Source organism: Castor canadensis, chromosome 18, assembly GCF_047511655.1.
Source record: "Castor canadensis chromosome 18, mCasCan1.hap1v2, whole genome shotgun sequence".
NCBI classification, from domain to species: Eukaryota; Metazoa; Chordata; class Mammalia; order Rodentia; family Castoridae; genus Castor; species Castor canadensis.
This window is the reverse complement of record NC_133403.1, coordinates 2,446,300-2,467,284: the sequence shown is the minus strand read 5'-3', so window position 1 is coordinate 2,467,284 and position 20,985 is coordinate 2,446,300. Positions and strand designations below refer to the sequence as shown.

Here is a 20,985-nt window from a genome sequence, read left to right as displayed (position 1 = left end):
ACTTCCTGGGGTCTCCACTGTATATTTGACTCCACTATCATTGCTTCATGCATCACCCTCTCAAAAGCTGCCTGCAGGGAGTCTGACCCTGCTACACTTTACCTGGCATCCCAGGCTTTCCTTTGAAATCTGGGTGGAAGCCTCCATGAGCCCGTAACTCTTGCATTCTGCATTCATGCAAAACCAGCGTGATGTGGATGACACCAAGATCTGTCGCCAGCTAGAGCAGCAGCTGGGTCCCCTTGGAACACAGCTGTAATGATGTCTGACTGCCCAGATGACTGAGCCTGGGGAAACACTTTCCTCGGTGGCTCTGTGCACTATAGCAGGTCACCCTGGAGCTCTCTTCTCCACACAAAGTCTTTCAAAGGAGTTCACTCTTTTATACCTTGAGCCTGAGGTGAGTGAGGCCCTGCCAATTCCTGAGTTGTCCTCAAGGCATCTTTCTGATTGTCCCAGGGCAAACACAGTACCTGTCTTCTTTTTACTGGAGTTAACCTCTTCAGCAACCACACCTTCCTTGATCCTAACTTTACCCATGCTTCTTTTCTGATTGAACTGCAATTTTTCAGATGCTTCTGTTCTGCCTCTTGCTCCCAGCTCTTACCATAGACCTGGCTAAAAGCAGCCAGCAATCCCTGTGTGACAGCCTGAGTACTGGTCTGCCTTGAAGCTTCCTCTACCAGATTACTTAGTCTGTCAATTTTAAACAGTCCCTCCAAAAAACCTCAGGGCATGGCTAAAATGTAGACCAATTCTTTGCCACAATGTAGCATAAATGATCTCTTGTAGCTTTCCAAATACAGTGTTTGTTTCCACCTGAAACTTCATAAGCAATCTTTACTCAGAAGAGTTTTTTTGTTGTTGTTTTGTATTTTGCAGTACTGGGGTTTGAACACAGGGCCTCATGCTTGCAAGGCAGGTGCTCTACCACTTGAGCCACTACACCAGCCCATTTTTGTGATGGGTCTCTTGCACTGTTTGCCCAGGCTGGTCTCAAACCGCGATCCTCCTGATCTCTGCCTCCTGAGTAGCTGGGATTACAGGAGTGAGCACCAGCGCCTGGCCAGTTTGCTCAGTTGCTAGTGTGATAAATGCTGCCTGAGGACAGTGAAAATGCACGGGGCAGGGGAGGGGGCTGGAGGTGCAGCCCAGTGATAGAGCGCTAGCTAAGCATGTGTAAGGCCCTGGATTCGATCCCCATCACAGTGCATAATTTTGTAAGCAATTTCAGGGGCTCAGACTATGAATCCCAGGTGTTCTTGTTGTATACTCTCATTTTTCACCAAGGTGATGGCCAGCGTGGAAAAAAGGCTTGCTCAAGGTGACAGAGGGAGCCAGGGGGACAGCTGCAGGCACTCTGAGGTCTGGATCAGGATCTGTAGAGTTAAAGTGGGGGGACGGGACACTGGGAGTGCAACACCCCACCTGCCTGCGTGGGGAGAGGGGCGTGGCGAGCCGGGGGGCGTGGCCTAGCGCGCCCCGCCTCCGCCGCCGGGCTTGGGGGGCGGGGCCTTCCTCCACAACCTGCTCGGCTCCAACATGGCTCCGCGGCTGTGCAGCATCTCTGCGACCGCACGGCGGCTGCTGGGGGGCCCTGGACCCCGCGCCGGGGACATCGCGGCTGCGGCTGCGGCGCGGTGAGAACCGGGCGAGGCCGAGACCGGGGCCAGGGGTCTGGGCTGCGGGGAAGGGGGCAGGAATCCACGGGTTAGGGTTGGAGCCAGGATCTAGGCCTGGGAATGTATGGGAGAGATTGGGGGAAGAGAGAAAGGCGTGGGCACGATCTTTTGGGGGGGGGAGGTCTCTCTATGGCGCCCAGGTTAGCCTCGAACTTCACTCAAGCCTTCTGGGTGCCGGGATTCCAGGCGTGCACCACCAGCGCCCCTCTGATCAGGGTCTTTGTCCTGGGGGAGAACCTGGGTCTGGGCTTAGAAAGAGATGGCTGAATGTGAACAGAAAGGGCAGATCTTGGGTCCTGGAGAGGGGGAGGTGCAGAGGACAGCAGTAGAGGCCCCTTCCTTGGGCCTTTGCCTGTGACTCTCATTTCGCACCCACTGGGGGCTTCTGGGCGAGGTCACTCCTTCCTCAGGAAGTTCTAGGGGGAAGAGATGAGGACGTGGTGCTGTGGGGAATCCCCAAAGGCCACGTCTGTCCAGGGACTTTGCTTCCCGACTCGGCACCGTCCTCCTGGTGGGTTAACAGAGGCCTCAGACAGGATGGGAGCTGCCGAAGGTCACTCTCCATGCTGTGCAGTGGCAGCACTGGGTCTGGGATCCAGATCTCCTCATGTACCCGTGCACTTTGCACCACAACTGGTGGCCTCCTGGGAGAGAGAGGCTGGCAGGGCCACATGCTCCGCGTGGGCTGAGGCAGGGCTTGGCCTCACCTGACGTCCTGGGCGGCTCCTCCCTCCTCCGTACTTCCTAGGCCCATCACCCTGTGCACCTAGGACCTACCCTGTCTCTCTCACTAGGTCAGGAGCTCATTTTTCTGTTTTCCCTGCCTTTCCTCTGTCACCATCGCCTCCACAGGGCTCCGGTGCACAAAGAACATTTGCCAGGCAGACGCTGGTGGCTCACGCCTGTAATCCTAGCGACTTAAAAGTTAGAATTCAGGAGAATCGTGGTTAGAAGCCACCTTGGGCAAATAGTTCGAGACCCTATCTCAAAAACACCCATCACAAAAAAACGGCTGGTGGAGTGGTTCAAGGTGTAAGCCCTGAGTTCAAGCCCCAGTACCCGAGGTGGGGGAAAAGTGAAATGAGCTTGAAGTTTTCCTGCTGCACTAGCAAATCTAACTCAGCCTTTTTTTGGAGGGTGACCTTGGACATGTCACCCAACCTCTTGAAGTCCCAGGTTCCTCTTCTGTAAAAAGTGAGAAAATAAGCCAGGCACTGGTGGCTCACTTCTGTAATCCCAGCTACTCAAGAGGCAGTGATCAGGAGGTTACTGGTTCAAGGCCAGCCTGGGCAAATAGTTCTTAAGACCCTATCTTGAAAATACCCAACACACACAAAAGGTTAAAAGGGTGGGCAGAGTGGCTCAAGTGGTAGAGCACCTGCCTAGCAAACACAGAGGCCCTGAGCTCAAACCCCTGTACTGCCCCAAAAAATAAAGGTTCCATGCTTATGAAGTGCCTACTACCTGGTGAACCCACAGGTGTTACCCAGGCCTTTGCCTCAAGCAATTTCTGCACATAATATCAGGCGGAAAGAGCCTGGGGTGTGAGTGGGGGGGGGTAGGGAATCATCTATTAGGAACCCAGGTTTTCCAGATGAAGAAAGGTGAAGGTAGGGAAGGGACAGAGCCCATTGGTGGTAGAATCATTTGTGTGGCAAACATCCAGAAAAGGACAGGGACTTGGTCATAGCCTGCTGCTCCCCACTTCATTGGTGGTAACCCTGGATGAGTCATCACCCCTGTGTGAACCTCACTTTTCTTCTCTGTACAGTGGGCACTGTGATTCCCCAGGATTGCTGTGATTGTACCTGTGTTAACACAAACCACATCCCTCACAGACTGCTTTCAGTTTCTTAGGCCCTGGTTCTACACTGGGTACCTGAAAACATCCCTTCTTGTCTGCCCCCTGTCTTTCTGGCCACTGTGGGGCCAGCAGTAGCCCTTCTGGGCTCTAAGCTTTGCGGGTAGCAATGCTGCCGGGATGGGAGCACGAGGTAGGCGATGATATCTCATGGATCTGGATTGGAATCTCCTCTTGGTGTTGGTTAACCATCTTTGAACAGCTCTGAGCCTCAGTGTTTTAAAAATGTACTGTGAAAAAAAAAAAAAAGAAGAAGAAGAAAAAGAAAAATATGTTTTGAGGATTGGCTTTTAGCATATAGTAAGTACTCAATAAACAGTGGTTATTAGCCAGGTCTAGTGGTACACACCTACAATCCCAGCACTCAGGAGGCGGAGGCAGGAGGATTGTGAATTCAAGGGCAGTCTGGGCTTTCAGATAGTAAGACCTGTCTGAAAAAAAAACTAAAACAAAACAAAACTCAGATGCTAAGCCAACCCCCAATTTCTGCGCAGGAGGTCTGGGGTGGAGGCTGAGAATTTCTAACTAGTTCCCAGGTAATGTGACACTGTCAGTGTCTGCTGATGTTTGTCTGAGAACCTTTGGGGTAGGGAATCCTGGCTCCAAAGCCACAAAATTTAAAAGGGAGCTAAAAATCCCAAGAAGAGGCATCTGGCCTTTGTTTTGTAGGCATTGAGCGAAGGAATGACATCAATAAAATGCTGCTTTAAGCTGGGCACCCATGACTCGTGCCTGTAGTCCTATCTTCTTGGGAGGCTGAGATCTGGAGGATCAAGTTTCGAGGCCAAGTAAATAGTTCTTTTTTTTTTTTTTTTTTAATTTATAAAAATCAAATTTATTCTTTCACCATTCTGGAGGCTGGAAAGTTCATGATCACGGTTCCTCTAGGTTAAGGCTGCTTTCTCTGCTTCCAGCATAGTGCCTTCCATATTGCCTTCCCATGGGGAGGAGCACCCTGTCTTCTGGCCAGACAGCAGAAGAGAGTGAGAGTCCCTCCCACAGCCCTAAGCCACAGTGGCCTTGAGCTACCTGGCTTTCTCTCAACCTAAACAGTTACAAATTAGGCCTCCCCTCCCAAGACTGCTGCATTGAGGGTTAAACTGCTAATGCATAAAGTTTGGAGGGAACACAGGTAAATAGTTCTTGAGACCCCTTCTCCAAAATAACCAGAACAAAAAGGCTAGTGGTGTGACTCAAGTGGTAGAGTGCTTGCATAGCAAGTGCAAGGTCCTGAGTTCAAACCTCAGTACCATCAAAAAAAAAAAGTGCTGCTTTAAGGGCTGGGGCAGGGGTAGAGCACTTGTCTAGCATGTGTGAGGCCCCGGGTTCAATATCCACCAGCACAGGTAAAGTTGGAGTAGCTTGAGGCGAAGGCTTGGGTGACACCTGTGTGTTCACCAGGAAGCTAGTCAAGAATGGAGACATGGAGACGTCAGCTGCACTGCCATTGTTAGGTCTTTTCTCTAAAAGGTCGAAATTATAGGCCCCCCCTTTTCAGATGAGGAAAATGATGCCCAGAAAGAGGAAGTTGAACTGGGATTAGAACCTGGATTTGGCTGGGCATGATTTCACACAGCTGTAATCTCAGCTACTTGGGAGGAGAGATCATGAGGATTTTGGTTTGAGGCCAGCCCAGGCAAAAAAGTTAGCAAGGCCCCCATCTCAACCAACAAGCCAAGAATAGTAACGCACCTGTGCAGGCAGCATAGGTAGGAGGAATGTGGTCTGAGGTTGGTCCCTGCAAAAAACCCACAAGATCCCATCTGAAAAATAACTAAAACAAATAAAGGGGCTGGGGACATGGCTCAAGGGGTAGAGCACCTGCCTAGCAAGCGCAAGGTTCCAAGTTCAAAACACATGGTGCCAAAAACAAAAAGAAAACCTGGCTTTGTCCTAAGCCTGGATTCTCAAGTGCTACTTCTACTGTTGGAATTGAGAATAAAAAACCACCCCGAGCCCCGAGTTCACATTCTAAGACAAGGGCCATCTTTTCTTTACTTTCTTACCTTCTAGATTTCATCATTATGCAATTATGTCTTAGGATCGCGTCACCTCCATTCATTCATTTTCTTGAACGCACTGTAGACACAATCAGGTTACAGCAGAACAGACCTGATCTCTGCTTCTGGTGGGGAGATAGACAATAATCAAACCACATTTTTAAAAAAAAAAATGATGTGTTTGGTTTTGGTATTTTTTTTAAAATTTTAATTTATTTCAGTACTAGAGATGGAACCCAGGGCCTTATGCATGCTAGGCAAATGCTCTACCACTGAGCTACGTCCCCAGCCCGGGTACAGTGTTTTTTACATCACTGCAGAACACATAAAGAAGCTGAGTGAGAGGGATTAGACAGGTCAAGGGAAGGAAAGCTTTGTGAGTTTACTGGAAAGTGAAGTGCACGTGAGGATGCTAGCCTGGAGTTCAGATGCACCCTGGGATCTTGGACAAGTCTTGTTTCTTACCTGTAGAAAATTCTCCCCTGCTCACTTAACAGATGGGGGAACCGAGACCCACTGGCAGGAAGGATTAGAGACTGGTGGGAAAAGATGGGAGCCCATCAGAGCTTCTGGACTCCCCTTTCCCTCCCCAGAACCCTAGCACCCCAGCCCCCAGACTCATTCCTCAGGGCTAGCCACTGGCTATTTCTCTTGGTCTCTGCTGATGTTAATAAATGACTGAAGTCTAGCTCCTGGAGCAAAGTTCCTGGTCAACAAATAGTAGAGCCACTCTCCTTTCTGCCACCACCCCCTCCAGGGGGGTGAAACAGCTCTTCTACCTTCAAAGCAAAGGTAGGATTCCTCAGTGTCCCACCTGGGGTGGAGGCTGGCTTTTAAGGAAAGAGCTCTGCTTCCTGATTTGCTGTGGGACCCTTGGCAAGTTGTTTAAACTCTCTGAGCTTCTGTTTTATCCTCATGCAAATGGGAACATTAATGGTACCAATACTGTGAGATCATTGCAGTGACTCAGTGAGATTCTGCACCTGAGAAGTTCACAGCGGAGTCCTGGCTCAGAGGCTTCCTAATGTTGTATGTTTATCTCACGGAATTATCTTTTTCTAATAAAACAGAGGTATACATAGTGATCGAAAGAACCCATGAATTCAGAAATGCTTAAGCCATTACAAAAGTATTATAAAAACTTGTAATATAAAGAAATGTAACCACCTGCCTCTCCTTTGTCCTGAGGAAGCAGTACAGTAGCAGGGTCTTCCTTTACTCTGATTTCAGTTACCTGCTGTCAACTGTGGTCAGAAAATATGAAATGGAAAAGTCCAGAAATAAACATCCATTTTATTATAGAATATTGTTAAAACTGTTTTAGTTTATTAGTTGTTTTGTTTTTTTTTTTGGTGGGACTGGAGTTTGAACTAAGGGTTTTGCACTTGCAAAGCAGGCACTCTGCCTCTTGAGCCCCACAGTGGCCCTCCAGTCCATTTTGCTCTGGTTATTTTGGAGATGGGGGTCTTGAGAACTGTTTGCCTGGGCTGGCCCTGAACCTTCATCCGCCTGATCTCAGCTCCCCAAGTAGCTAGGATTGCAGACATAAACCACCAGCCTTAGTTGCTAATTTCTTACTGTGCCTAACTTACAATTTAAACTTTGTCCTAGGTACATCAAGGAAAAAACACATTTATATAGGGTTCAGACATCTACTGAGGGTCTTGCAATATGTCCCTTACCAATAAGGAGGGGCTCAGCTTGGGACAAATCATTTCTCATCTTTCTCTATGCTCACACAAACATATCACCACTACAAGAGGACTTTTTTGTGTGTCTGTGGTACTAGGGTTTGAACTCAGGGGCTACACCTTGAGCCACTCCACCAGCCCTATTTTGTGTGTGTGTGTGTGTGAAGGGTTTTTTGAGATAGGGTCTCTGGAACTATATGCCAGGGCTGGCTTCAAACTGTGATCCTCCTGATCTCTGCCTCCTGAGTGGTTGGGATTACAAGCATGATCCACTGGTGCTTGGTTTATAAGATGATTTTTTGTTATATTTTATTTTATTTTATTGGCAGTACTGGGGTTTGAACTCAGGGCCTCATGCTTACAAGGTAGGCGCTCTACCACTCGAGCCACGCTCCCAGCCCTATTTTATTTGGTGCTAGGAATTGAACCCAGGCTTCATGCGTGCTGTCCCACTGAGCCACACTTATAAATGATTTTTTTATTTCAATCAGTCCCAGCAGCTGCCCCGTATTTTGGAAGAAAGTAATGCTTTTATTTGCAAGACATTTCCATCCACAGAAAAAGCTCGTAAAGGGAGAGGGCTTGCCAACACTGCCAAGAATTCTCTCAGCAGACTTTTGCTTTTCAGACCTTTAGGGGTGACTTTTGAGCCACCCCTAAAGCTGTGGGGAGAGAGGATTGACAGCCTCAAAAATAAGCTCTGCCCCTGCTAGGACCTCTATATAGGGGGTGGGGGACAGGGTTTACAGTCTGGGTCTGGCAGGACCTGGTGCCAGGTCCTGTACTAAGGTCTCATAGGCAAAGCACTTAGTGGTGTTTGTTGACTTGCTGCTTCTTACAGCACCCTGTCCAGGTGGACAGGGCAAGTGGTGGCTGGATGAGTGAGTGAGTGAACAAATGAATGAATATACCTTGCCCTGTGATGCCTTTTACACTCCTCTGCCTCAGTCTCCCACTTCAGCCTGAGTCTGCCCGGCTCACCTCACGGCGCAGATACCAGAAGCAAAGTCAAGACTCGCCCAGTTGGGCTGTACCAGGGACCCTGGCTATAATTGTGTTCCAAGTCCACGTCTTCCAGTGGAGTCTGACTTCCTCAAGGACAAGGCTTATTTGAGTTTGGCTGGCTGTTTGTGGGGTCTAGGAGGGGGCACAGGTTAAGTACAGTATGAGCTCTGGGGAAGACAGTGAGTACAGCCTTCCTGTCAGAGGGTATAGAACTTGTAAAGAAAGCACAGCATAAAAGCCCGGTGTGGGGCTGGTGGTGTGGCTCGAGTGGTAGAGCACCTACCTAGCAAGTGCAAGGCCCTGGATTCAAAACCCGTATGACCAAAAAAAGCATGGTATGTTCACAGGAGGAACATACCATGTTCCTGGAGAATGGGGTACCCCAGGGTTGGGGATCTGGAAGAGAAGACTGGTGAGACAGGTTGGGTTGGGAAGGGCTTTGGTCATCAATTAAGATAGGTTTGGGGGTTGAGACTCTTGGCAAGAGGTTGCAGACATGTGGTCCGACCTGGTAAAGTGGTTTAGAAAGCTGGTGAAGTGGAGACAGGGCTGGACAAATGTAGGATATGGGGCTACCTCTCCTGGCCTCCTAGGTCCTACAGAGCTTCAAGACACAAACCAGGCCACAATCTGTAGAAGGGACCACATCTGCCCTCCTGATGGCATGTCACACTCTGAAGCTGTCATGGGATTCTGTGGCCCTATTTCCAGAAATGAAGGCCGGCAGCCCTGGAGAAGCAGGACAGCTGAGAGTCAGAATTGCTGGGGATCCCCCTGCCCCTGGGTGTGTCTCCCTGAACTCTTTTGTCCTGCAGTTCCTACTCCAAGGACAGTGAAGGCAGCTGGTTCCGCTCCCTCTTCGTCCACAAGGTGGATCCTCGGAAGGATGCCCACTCCACCCTGCTGTCCAAGAAGGAGACCAGTAACCTCTACAAGATCCAGTGTAAGTGGCTGCTGGGCCCCACCACTGCACGGGAATGAGAGAGTTGGGGACATCTTGTGCTGTCCTGGGAGCCCTGACCCCATGGAGTCCTTCCATACTGACTCCACCTGCACGCATGCACACCCTGCTTTATTTCCCGCTCTCTGTCCTCTGTTGCAGTTCACAACGTGAAGCCAGAGTGTCTGGATGCCTACAACAGTCTGACGTGAGCACCCTCCTCCCTTTGCCTGTCCTAGCTGCTGCTTGTGGGGGGAGGGGATCCTATCCCAGAAGTCCTCAGAACACCCTCATTCTGCCTGCTGAAGCCTAAGGGATATAGATTTCAGAAGTCTAAGGGTATCTTGTTTACTTGTGCCTTTTGGAGTTGGGGCCCAGCCCTGGGGACCTGACTTGGAATCCTTAGTTCAGGGGCCCTGTGGCTAGTGTGAGCCCTGTCCCCCTCCATGTCCCTCCCACAGGGAGGCCGTGCTACCCCAGCTGCACCTGGATGAGGACTATCCCTGCTCGCTCGTGGGCAACTGGAACACATGGTACGGGGAGCAGGACCAGGCAGGTGAGGAGCCTGTCTCTCTAGGGCCACTGCCCAGCCCAGCCCAAACCTCCAAGTCCTCTCCCTTCTGGCTGCCCTGTACTCCCTCCATGACAGCTGGTGTATGTGTGGGGGCCTAAATGCACACCTGTTGCCTCACTCCCCTGTACTTGTCATGGCTCCCCTGTACCCTCAGGTGGTCCAAGAGGCCTGTGAGTCCTTCCCTGCCCAGTCTGCAGCCTCACCTTGCCACATCCTTTGGTCACTGTGCCATCCTGCCCAGGATTCATCAGTTCCCCTCTAGTACAGAGCTGTCATTCACACTCTTTCCTCTATCTGAAGCATTCTTTCTTCCTTGGTCTGCTTTGCTGGTTCACTTTTTTTTTTTAGTGGGACCAGGGTTTGAACTCAGGGCTTCACACTTGCATATCAGACACTCTACCTCTTGAGCCACATCTCTAGTCCATTTTACTCTGGTTATTTTGGAGATGGGATCTCAATAACTCTTTGCTTGGGCTGGCCTCGAATTCTCCTGATCTCAGCTTCCTAAATAGCTAAGATTACAGGTATGAGCCTATCTTTTTTTGCTGGTTTAGTTTTTTTGAGAGAGTCTTGCTATGTAGCCCAGGCTAACTTCAAACTCATGATCCTCCTGCTTCTGCCTTCCAAGTGCTGGAATGTTTCTTGTCTTTTATTTAGGCACAGACATCACCTCTTCCTGGAGGCCAACCTGGCTTTTCCCCTTCCATGCTGGGTCAGGCACCAGGCTCTCCAGCTCCTAGTATGTGCTTCCTCATGCCCTGTTCTCACACCCTATAGCGGCCTGTAAGGTGTATACTTACCTGTTTCCCCATGAAGGTGGTGAGTCCTGGGGGTGAAGGCCCATGCCTGTCTTCACCACTGAACCCCCAGTATGCAGCACTTATCTGTGGAATCAGCTGGTTCCATGCAACTTTCCAGGGGTGCCTCCAACAAGTCCCATCCCACCCCACATGCCCAGCTGCTAGGACCTCCACGCAAATTTGGTTGACTTATAGCATCTCAGCCACCTAAAGGGGTCTTGGCATTTAGACTAAAGCCTCTTTTAGTCCAAGATGGTAGCCACTAGCCACAAGAAGCTATTTAAATTTATCTTAATTAAAATTGAATAATCCTAGCTACACAGGAAGCAGAGATCAGGAGGACTGCGGTTCGAAGCCACCCCAGGGCAAATAGTTTTAGCTGGATAAAGACCCATCACGAGAAAGGGCTGGTGGAGTGGCTCAAGGTATAGGTCCTGAGTTTAAGCCCCAGTACCAAAATAAATAAATAAGTAAATAATAAAAATCCAGTTGAAGGCATGGCTCAAGCAATAGAACATCTGCCTAGCAAATGCTAAGCCCTGAGTTCAAATCCCATACTGCCAAAAAATAGAAAAAGAGAGAGACATCCTAAAAATCCATCTCCTCAGTCACCACAGTCCTATTTCAGGTGCCCAGTGGCAGGCTTGCCCTTGTCATATGCACAGTTCTAGAACAATTCCATTGTAGTAGAAAGTCCTCGGGGACTGGTTTAGACTGTCTGTGTAACAAGCCTTCACAGACAGTCCTCTAAACTTCCCTTGCACACTCCAGGCAGTGGGGAGCTCACTACCTCACAGCCCAGCCTGTCTCATCTTTTCACAGCCCTGATCAGTGTGTCTTTAAAAAAAAAAAATCTGGGCTGGTGGTGTGTCTGAAGCAATACAGCACCTGCTTAGCAAGCACAAAGTCCTCAGTACAAACCCCAATACTTCTCCCCACCTCCCAAAAAATAAATAAAAACCTGTGACCTCCAAAGAGATAGCGAGATGTCTACCACTGTTTTAGTACTAGACATTAACATACTGATGAAGCAATAAGAGAAAAACAAATTGCCTTTACTTTCGGCCACTATGGTTTTCCTGGTTTTAGCGTAACTCGATCAACTGGAAGTACTTGGATTCTCTTAAGTGTTTGGTTGAGCCAGGCATGGTGGAGCACACATACAGTCCTAGCATTCAGGAGGCCAAGGCAGGAGGATTGACAGTCTGGGAGGAGTGAGACCTGTCTCAAAAAAAAAAAAAAATTGTGTAGTACTTGACTTACAATGTATTTCCTACATTTTTGTGTCTTGAAGTTTAGCCTCCCCATGCAGAGTCAGCTGCAGGAAGAGTCCCTTTGAGCCATACCCTAGGAGCAAGGCTCAGGAATCTACATTTTATTTTACTTTTTGGTGGGATTTGATTTTGAACTCAGGGCTTTGCATTTACAAAGCAGGTGCTCTACTGCTTGAGCCACACCTCTGGTCCATTTTGCTGTGGTTATTTTGGAGAAGGGGAGGTCTCACAAACTATTTGCCAGACCTGGTACCTATCTGTGATCCTCCTGATCTCAGCCTCCCAAGCAGCTAGGATTATAGGTGTGAACCACCATGCCCAGCTTAGGAACCTATATTTTAATAAACTTGTAAACAGAGCCATGGATCCATCATGTGTAGGGGTCACTGTGATTGTTAGAAAATTCTTCCTTGGCCTGTGATGCTGTTGGTCTGCAGTGTTAGGTTGGATCCTTTTTCACAGGTCAGCATTCCTGGTTTCCCATGGTTTGGGTAGATTTCCATCCTGCATAATTGGCTATTTCCCCTGGGAATGAGCCTTTTAAACCACATGGTAAAGAAGGCCATTTTGCAGATGGAAAATCAAGGCACAGGTAAAAATAAGAAGGAAGGTGAGGGATGAGTGGGGATGGAAAGTAACAGAGCCTGAGTTTCCAAACACTGTTTAGCCAACTGCACTCAGCTCTTGCCTGCCTCGTTGACTTTTGGGGGCCTTCCTCCCTGACAGTCCCAGCTGTGCTCCCAGGACTGCAAAATGGTATCTTTCTTCTCCCTGGTTCCCTTCCTTCCCTTCCCTTCCTTCCTTCTTTTTCTGTTTCTTTTTCTTCATGATGGGGCTCGAAAGCAGGGCTTTGCCCATGGTAGGCATGTGGTGTCTTTATTTATTTTGGCGATACTGGGGCTTGAACTCAGGGCCTACACCTTGAATCACTCCACCAGCCCTTTTTTTGTGATGGGTTTTTTTGAGACAGGGTCTTACCCTATACTGGCTTTGAACTGTGATCCTCCTGCACTCTGCCTCCTGAGTGGCTAAGATTACAGGAGGGATCCTTAATCAACGTGCCCAGCTACGGGGTGTCTTTATTATTGGGAGGCAGGGCAGGTGTCCTCAGTAAAACACCACAAACCAAGTGGCGTAAAACAGAAAAGTGTTTTCTCATTGCCGTGGAGGCCAGAGGTTAAAAATCAAGGTGCTGCCAGGCCACGCTCCCCATGAGGCCCCCAGGCTTCCTTGCCTCTTCTAGTTTCTGGTGGTTGCCAGAAATTACTGGCGTTCCTTTCGTGTGGACATCACCCTGATCTCTGCCTCTGAGTCACAGTGAGTAACTCTTTGTGTCCAGATCTCAGTCTTCTGACAAGGACATCAGACATTAGGCTGAGGGTCCACCCAGCACGGTCTCATCTTAACTTGATTCTACCTACAAATGAGACCACATTCTGGGGTTCTGGCTGGCCGTGAATTCTGAGGGAACACTATTCAATCCAGTATAGAGAACATGGATGTAAAACGATCCTAACAGTACAGAGTTCTTAGAGAAAATTAAAGCCCCACTTCTCTGCCCCCAGGGCATCGACAGTAGATCACCATCAAGAGCTGATGGGAAGGTCACTGTCCTTGAACACACCCTCCCCATCCCTAAACACACTTTATGCAGTTCCCTGCATGCTCACCCGTCCCTCGATTGCTTATTTCTTTTTTCTGGTCCTTGGTTGTCTTTCTTCTTTCTTTTGTTCTTTTTTTTCCTTTTTTAAGATTGGGGTCTCACAATCTTGCCTAGACTGACCTTGAACTTGAACTCCTGGGCTCAAGGGATCCTTCTGTAACCTTTTGAGTAGCTGGGACTACAGGTGCATGCCACCATGCTCAGCTATGGCCCCTTCCTTCCTTCCTCCCTCTTTCCTTCCTTCCTCCCTCCCTCCCTCCTTCCTTCCTCCCTCCCTCCTTCCTTCCTTCCTTCTGTCCTCCCTCCTTCCTTCCTCCTCCCTTCCTTCCTTCCTCCCTCCCTTCCTCCTTCCTTCCTTCCTTCCTTTCTCCCTCCCTCCTTCCTTCTTCCCTCCTTCCTTCCTCCTTTCCTCCCTTCCTCCCTCCCTTCCTTCCTCCCTTCCTCCCTCCCTCCTTCCTTCCTCCTTTCCTCCCTTCCTCCCTTCCTTCCTCCCTCCTTCCTTCTTCCCTCCTTCCTTCCTCCTTTCCTCCCTTCCTCCCTCCCTTCCTTCCTCCCTTCCTCCCTCCCTCCTTCCTTCCTCCTTTCCTCCCTTCCTCCCTTCCTTCCTCCCTCCTTCCTTCCTCCCTCCCTCCCTCCCTTCCTTGCTCCCTTCCTCCCTTCTTTCTTTCCTTCCCTCCCTCCCTCCCTTCCTTCCTTTCTTTCTTTCTCTCTTTCTTTTTTAAATTCAATGCCTTGGAATGTTCTATATCAGCCCATCAGACCTACCCCTTCTCATGTCCAGCCTGTTGCTCACAGGCTTGGTGGTCATTCTTGTACCTGCCATTGTTCCCAGGGCAAAGTACACACCTGATTATCTTTGCAGTGCTGGGGATTAAAACCCAGCCCTTGAGCTGCTAAGCACACTCTATTCTGAAGCTGTACTCCACCCCCATCTGATCTTATTACTGCTATTTAAGGAAGGGTGGGTGGGAGTATTGTCCCAATTTCCATGAGGAGAGGATGTTGGAGGGGTCAGAGGCCACAATACAGAGCTGGAGCTCAAGTCCAGGTCTCCTGAACTTGGATCTGGTGGTCATTCCCACCCCAGCACCCCTCCCTACCCAGGCAAAGGGAACTCAGAGAGACCTGGTACTACAAGGAATGAGCCTTGTGGGAAACCAGGCAGGGTCCCGGCAGCCCCCTGACCTGCACCCCCATCCAACAGTGCACCTGTGGCGATTCTCAGGCGGCTACCCAGCTCTCATGGACTGCATGAACAAGCTCAAAAATAACAAGGTATGACAGCGTCCACTGGCTCCCCTCTGGATGTCACTCCCAGCCCAGCCCTGATCCAGGGGCCCTTCTGCTTCCCCATGGGGCTCCCTGCCAGCAGGGATGTCACTTCCTGAGCCCTGTGCCCACACTTCCCGGCCCACAGGAGTACCTGGAGTTCCGGAAGGAACGGAGCCAGATGCTGCTGTCCAGAAGAAACCAGTTGCTTCTGGAGTTCAGCTTCTGGAATGAGCCACAGCCCAGAGTCGGCCCCAACATCTATGAGCTGAGGACATACAAGCTCAAGGTGCCTCCCTCCTGATAGAACCCCTCCTGCCTCCCACCTTCCCTGCTACTATGCTGCTTGGTAGGTGCCCTGAGGTGGGCAGGCTCTGTGTGCTAGCCCCTGACTGGGCTTCTGTCCTTCCATCCCTATGGGCTCACAGTAGGTGTGTACACTTGTGTGCACACCTGCATACGAGCTGTGAGTCAGGGCTCATGATTGAGGCCTCTGGAGCTGAGGTATAAGACAGCTGAGGATCAGGACAGGTGAGGACAGGCGCCAGTGGCTGACGGCTGTAATCCTAGCTACTCAGGAGGCAGAGATCACAAGGATCGTGGTTCAGAGCCAACTCAGGCAAATAGTTTGCAAGACCCTATCTTGAAAAACCCATCACAAAAATAGGGCTGGTGGAGTAGCTCAAGGTGAAGGCCCTGAGTTCAAACCCCAGTACTACAAAAAAAAAAAAAAAAAGTTCAAGGTGGAGGCTCACTCCTTCTCTCTGGTTCTCTTTCAGCCAGGAACCATGATCGAGTGGGGGAACAACTGGTGAGTAGTAGCTCCAGGGCTGGAGGTGTGAGGGAACCTGTGCTCTTACCCATATGGCCCCTGGGTAGGGGGAGCACTTTCCACCCTTTGCCTCTGGACCAACCTGCAGATTCAGACCTCCTAGGGAAGAAAGGCCAACACCAGTCAGCAGTGGCGCCTCCAGCGGGTCTGAGAGTTCGGGCCCCATCTCAGACCCCTCCTGGGAGGTGTGGTCTGAGTCGGTCTCAGGGCCTGGCCTCTGCTTCAGTGTTCTCTGTCATCTCCAGGGCTCGGGCTATCAAGTACCGGCAGGAAAACCAGGAGGCAGTGGGTGGCTTCTTCTCACAGATAGGGGAGCTCTACGTTGTGCACCATCTTTGGGGTAGGTTGGGGACCTTCTGGAAGCCCTTTGTCCCTTTTCTCTGTTGTCACTCTGTAAACAATGGGAACATATTAGTGCCTTCATGGAACTTATGTTCTAGCAGAGGGAGACACAAACTAGCAAAAATGACTTATTTCAGATTATTACAGATAGTGTAGAAAAAAGGCAGGGAGAAGGATAGAAAAAACATGGTGGTCCTACACTGGCTTTGGTAGACAAAGAAAACCTCTCTTGAGGTAAAATGTAAGCTTAGAGCTAAAGGATGAAAAGAAGCCAGCTGAGACTTGGTTGGGAAAGGCATTGCAAATGGAGAAAAGAGCAAGTGCAAAGGTCCTGAGGCAGGGGGAAAGCCTTTGGGGTTTTGAGGTATGGAAAGGAGGCCCATGTGGAGGGAAAGGGGAAAAGCTTAAGGAAATGTGATAGGAGAGGGAGACAGACACCAGGTCAGGCTATGGGATGGTCTGGTATTTTACCATAAATGTAGTGGGAAGTGGAATCAGTATTATGACTCCTCTGATTTGCCTTATAGAGAGTGCTTACTAGGGGAGCAAGAGAGGAAGTTGGATGGCTGGAGCTCAAGAGGCAGAGTGGCTGCCTGGCAAGCATGAGGCCCTGAGTTCAAATCCCAGTACTGCAAAGATAAAGAAAAATCACAGAGAGAGAGAGAGAGAGCAAGCAAGCTGGGTATCATAGCTTACACCAGCTGAAGTCAAGCAGGCAAGGGTGGGGGGCATGGTCTCAGGTAGTGCCAGTGCTAAAACAGATTCATTAACCTTGACATTAAACCAATGGTAGCTGAGAATGAATCCTCTGCAGGGGACGAGGGAGAAGAGGATTCCAGCAGCGCTCCCAGGCTCCTCCAAGCTGTGTGTCATTTACCAAGACTGAGAGGTCTAGGGGAGGAGCAGGCTGGAGGGGTCAGGAGTGTTGTACTTGGGCTGCTGACATGTCCAAGTGGAGATGTCACCTGGGCACTGCATATATGAGGTGGAAGTCTGCATGAGAGTTTGGGGCTGAGAATAGAAATGTAGGAGTTGTCAACCTATGCATATTCTTCAATACCCCAAAGGCCTTTCCCCACCACAGGGCCTTTGCACTTGCTCTTCTCTTTGCTTGGAATGCTTTTCTTCAGCAGTTCACATCTGGCCCCTTCTTTACCTCTGAGCTTACATCTAACCCCCTCAGAGATGAAGTTTTTTTCTGTCATCTCTCCCTGCCTCTTTTCTATAAATAGTATTTGTAATCACCTGAAATTACCTGTGACTGGCTGAGATTGACAAAGCAGACAGTGCTTGCTGACAATCCAAGGGAGGCATCTGGGGAGGAAGAGACAGCAGAGCAGGTTTGGGGCAGAGGAAGAGGACCCTGTACTGGGCAGGGGATCATCAGATCCTTTGTGCCTCAGGAATGAGCCTGTGCCTTTCCCACAGCCTATAAGGACCTGCAGTCTCGGGAGGAGACTCGAAATGCTGCCTGGAGGAAGAGGGGCTGGGATGAAAATGTGTACTATACAGGTGAGCACCTCTGGGGGTGGGCAACGCCTTTGGGGTCATTTGATGGCGATGGAATCCCCTTGCAAGGAGAGCTAGCCTCACTTGATTACCTCCAGTGACAGGGAATTCAACTCTTTTGTTGTTTTGGTGGTGTTGGATTTAAACTCAGAGCCTTGCCCTTTCAAGGCAGGCACTCTATTACTCAAGCCACTCCCCTAGCCATTTTTTGCTTTAGATATTTTTCAGGTAGGATCTTGTGTTTTTGCCTGGGACCAGCCTCAGACCAAGATCCTCTTACCTATACCTCCCACATAGTTGGGATTACAGCTGTGAACCATCACACTTGGCTTGTTTGTTGAGATGGGGGCTTCACTATTTACCCAGGCTGGACTTGGTCTGTGAAACTCCTGATCTCCACCTCCTGTAGTTGGATTTACAGGCATGTACCTCTGCACCTGACCCCCATGTTTTGAGTTTTTTTTCTTTTTTTGAGACAGGGTCTTGCTATGTTACCTAGGCTTGTTCAAACTCCTAGGTTCAAGCAATCCTCTTGCTTCAGCCTCTTGAGTAGCTGAGACTACAGGTGTGAGTCATTGTGCCTGGCTGGGCACTCACTTTAAGAAGAGTTAGTGTTCTTCTTTCCTGGTGGCACATTTCACATGGTACAGCATTCCCAAGTGAATGCTGTCAGGGACCCATAATACAGCCAGGCAGTCCCTGCCTTTGGGATGTGGAGTGCTGAATTCCCACCACCATCTTGGGCACCATTCTGCACCTGGCTGACTCCTTATCTGTGAGATGGTGATGGAGCTGCTGCGTCCCTCAGACAAACGTGGGGAGGACTTCACAAGTCCTTTACACAAAGTGATTTGCTCTGCTCTGGCATAGAGTTATTGTGTGGCTTTGTTTTGTTTTGGTGACACTGGGGTTTGAACTCAGGGCCTCAGCCATACCCCAGTCCTTTTAGTTTGCTTTTAGTTTGTTTTTCAGATAGGGTCTTGCTAACTGTTATCCAGGCTGGCACCTCCTGAATAGCTGGGATTACAGGGTTGTGTTACCACACCTAGCCCAGATTTTACTAGCAATTTTTTTTTTTTTTTCCATATGGCATTGCCACTTTGCTAGAAGCCTAGAGGACCACCTGGAGTCCATAGGTGACTAGGCCCTCACTTTGTGTGGGCCTGTGGTGGTAGGGTAGTGGTTGGGGACACACAGATAAATAAGAGCCTGTCTGGGCCATTGTTGAGTTTCTGGTAAGGCTTCCCCACTTCTAGTTGGTGTGAGGGGAACATGTCTGCTGAAGGAGGGAGCTCCAGCCTTGCTAGTCAAAGAGTGGCCCCAGTTGACAGATGGGCAGTCCTGGGCACTTGTTAGAAATGCCCAGTCAACCTACTGAATCAGAACCTGCACTTTTTTTTTTTGCAGGTCTGGGGTTTGAACTCGGGGCTTTGAGCTTGCAAAGCAGGTGCTCTACCACTTGAGCCATGCCTCCCATCCATTTTGCTCTGGTTATTTTGGAGATGGGGTTTCACGAACTATTTGCCTGGGCTGGCCTGGAACCTTGATCCTCCCGACCTCAGCCTCCCAAGTAGCAGGGATTACAGGCGTGAGCCACCTCGCCCAGCTTGTGAAATCGATTTTTACTTTTTGCTAGTTTTGTTTTTGTGGTGCTGTGGATGGAACACAGAGCCTCACACAGTAGTCAAGTGCTGTAGGACTGAGGTTAACTCCCTCCCATGTTAGGTTTTTTACATATATAAATAAGGTTGGGTTTTTCTGGCGGTACTGGGGTTTGCCTCACACTTGCTAGGAAGATAATTCTACCACTTTAAGCCACTCTGCCAGCTCTTTTTTGTGATTTTTTTTTTTTTTCAAGATAGAGTGTTGTGAACTATTTGCCTGGGCTGGCTTCAAACCACGATCCTCCTGATCTCTGCCTCCTGAGTAGCTAGGAGGCAGAAAGCCACTAGTGCCTGGCTAAATAAATTTATTTATTTATTTATTTATTTAATTTTATCATTTTTACGTTTACTCACATGTGTATACATTGTTTGGGTCACCTCCTCACTTATTCTCCGATTTTGTTGAAGAGATAACTAAATAAGTTTTTGAAAAATGTTTATCTCATCCTCACCAAGTCCTGTCTTCTGCCACAATTTTGGAGACCTGATGGTCTCCGTGGTTGTTCCCTGCTGGGGAAAAGCCTGGAATGGCCATAAATCCTTCTAGGAGAGCAATGGGGCTTTCCTCTCTGAGCATCTGGGGCTCCTCTCCCTTCAGAGGCTTCTGTGTGCGTGTGTATATTTGGTGGTGGTCGGGGTGGGGGGGGTTCTTGGCTGCCCTCAGCCCTGTTTGTGACTTCTGCCTCTCTCTTCACAGTCCCCTTGGTGCGACACATGGAGTCTCGGATCATGATCCCCTTAAAGATTTCACCTCTCCAGTGATACCTCGCCCTCCTTCCCCTTCTCCCTCATGGCAGCCGGGGACAGAGAGTTCCTGGGCCTGCTGTTTTGCTTTTCTCTAGGCTCTGGGAGGACTCTGAAGAGTGGTACTCAGCTCACACAAAGATGACAAGGTTCTGAGGACTTCCAGCTCTGTCGAGACCCTTCCCACTGCAACCTTCTCCCCCTGCTAGTAGTTTCTAATTTCTCTCAAGCCTTTTAAGTCTTATCCAATTTTCCCTTAAGAGTCCTCACAGCAAGGCCACCAGACCTATTATTACCATGGACATGGCTTAGTTGCACAAAAGGGAGGGTGACTAGTAGTTTTAGTTGGGGTGGGAAGGGAAGAAGTCAGACCATTTCCTGGACCACACACATGCTAGACATGCAAGTCTGAGCCAAGTCTCTCCCACTGGGGAAAAGCCCGGAACTGTCAGAAATCCTCAAATTAGCAAGGTCAGAAGGAGATCTAGAATTCTATCCGGAGAGGCTAGGAAAAGGGGTGGGAACAGGAAGGATGAGGGAGCAGGAGACAGACATGGAACAAGAACTCAAACACTAGAACTTAGAATTCAGAAGTTAGGTTTGAACTGCAGAATTTGGAATACAGAATTAGAGGACAGAACAGAGGTCACCAGAGACCCTGGGGAGTCCCAATACTAGACGAATGGAGTTTCTCCCTACATAATGGGGAGAACTTGAAAATATAGTTGCAAGCCTTCTCCTGTCCTCCCTCCTTCCTACAGGCAAAAATAGGGGCCAGGGCCTGTATTTTGCTCACCCTGCATTCCTTCTCATCCACTTGACATCCTGTCGGCCAGACCCTCATTTTCCAGAGTTATCAGGTCTGTGGAGTGGGGTCAGTGATTCTGGGAGTCTCCTCAGTGACCCCCATACCTCATGAACTCCTGGGTAGCTTGATTCTGCCTCCCTATAGGGAAAACGTGCTGGAGTTGCTGATGGAACTAATTAAATATTTACTATAAATGTCGGTGTCTTCTTCATCTGCAAGGAACCTTGGCAGGTGACCAGGGCAGGGCAGGGCAGAGCACCGCTGGGCAGCTTCCTAGTTCTATCTGGCTGATCTGCCACACACCCCCACCCGCACCCCAAGGGGGTA

The 20,985-nt window shown here is 49.6% G+C and overlaps 1 protein-coding gene and 1 long non-coding RNA gene across 3 annotated transcripts; one reads left to right on the top strand and one right to left on the bottom strand.

Annotated features, from left to right (window-relative positions):
• The first annotated feature begins 1,509 nt into the window (after positions 1-1,509).
• Nipsnap1 (nipsnap homolog 1) lies at positions 1,510-20,852 on the top strand. Its single transcript, XM_020156473.2, has 10 exons — positions 1,510-1,640; positions 9,055-9,182; positions 9,342-9,387; positions 9,641-9,735; positions 14,695-14,765; positions 14,908-15,048; positions 15,539-15,570; positions 15,837-15,931; positions 17,362-17,445; positions 19,804-20,852. Exons 1-10 carry the CDS (start codon positions 1,543-1,545, stop codon positions 19,866-19,868), a joined length of 855 nt encoding a protein of 284 aa, XP_020012062.1. The 5' UTR covers positions 1,510-1,542; the 3' UTR covers positions 19,869-20,852.
• Positions 1,725-6,632, bottom strand: LOC141418888 (uncharacterized). Of its 2 annotated transcripts, none has more exons than XR_012443553.1 (3): positions 6,009-6,632; positions 5,550-5,668; positions 1,725-3,773 (listed from the first exon to the last, which is right to left on the bottom strand). It is a non-coding gene; the product is annotated as an uncharacterized lncRNA (long non-coding RNA). The 2 variants fall into 2 exon arrangements; XR_012443554.1 differs by lacking the exon at positions 1,725-3,773 and adding an exon at positions 4,416-4,505.
• Positions 20,853-20,985: the final 133 nt, after the last annotated feature.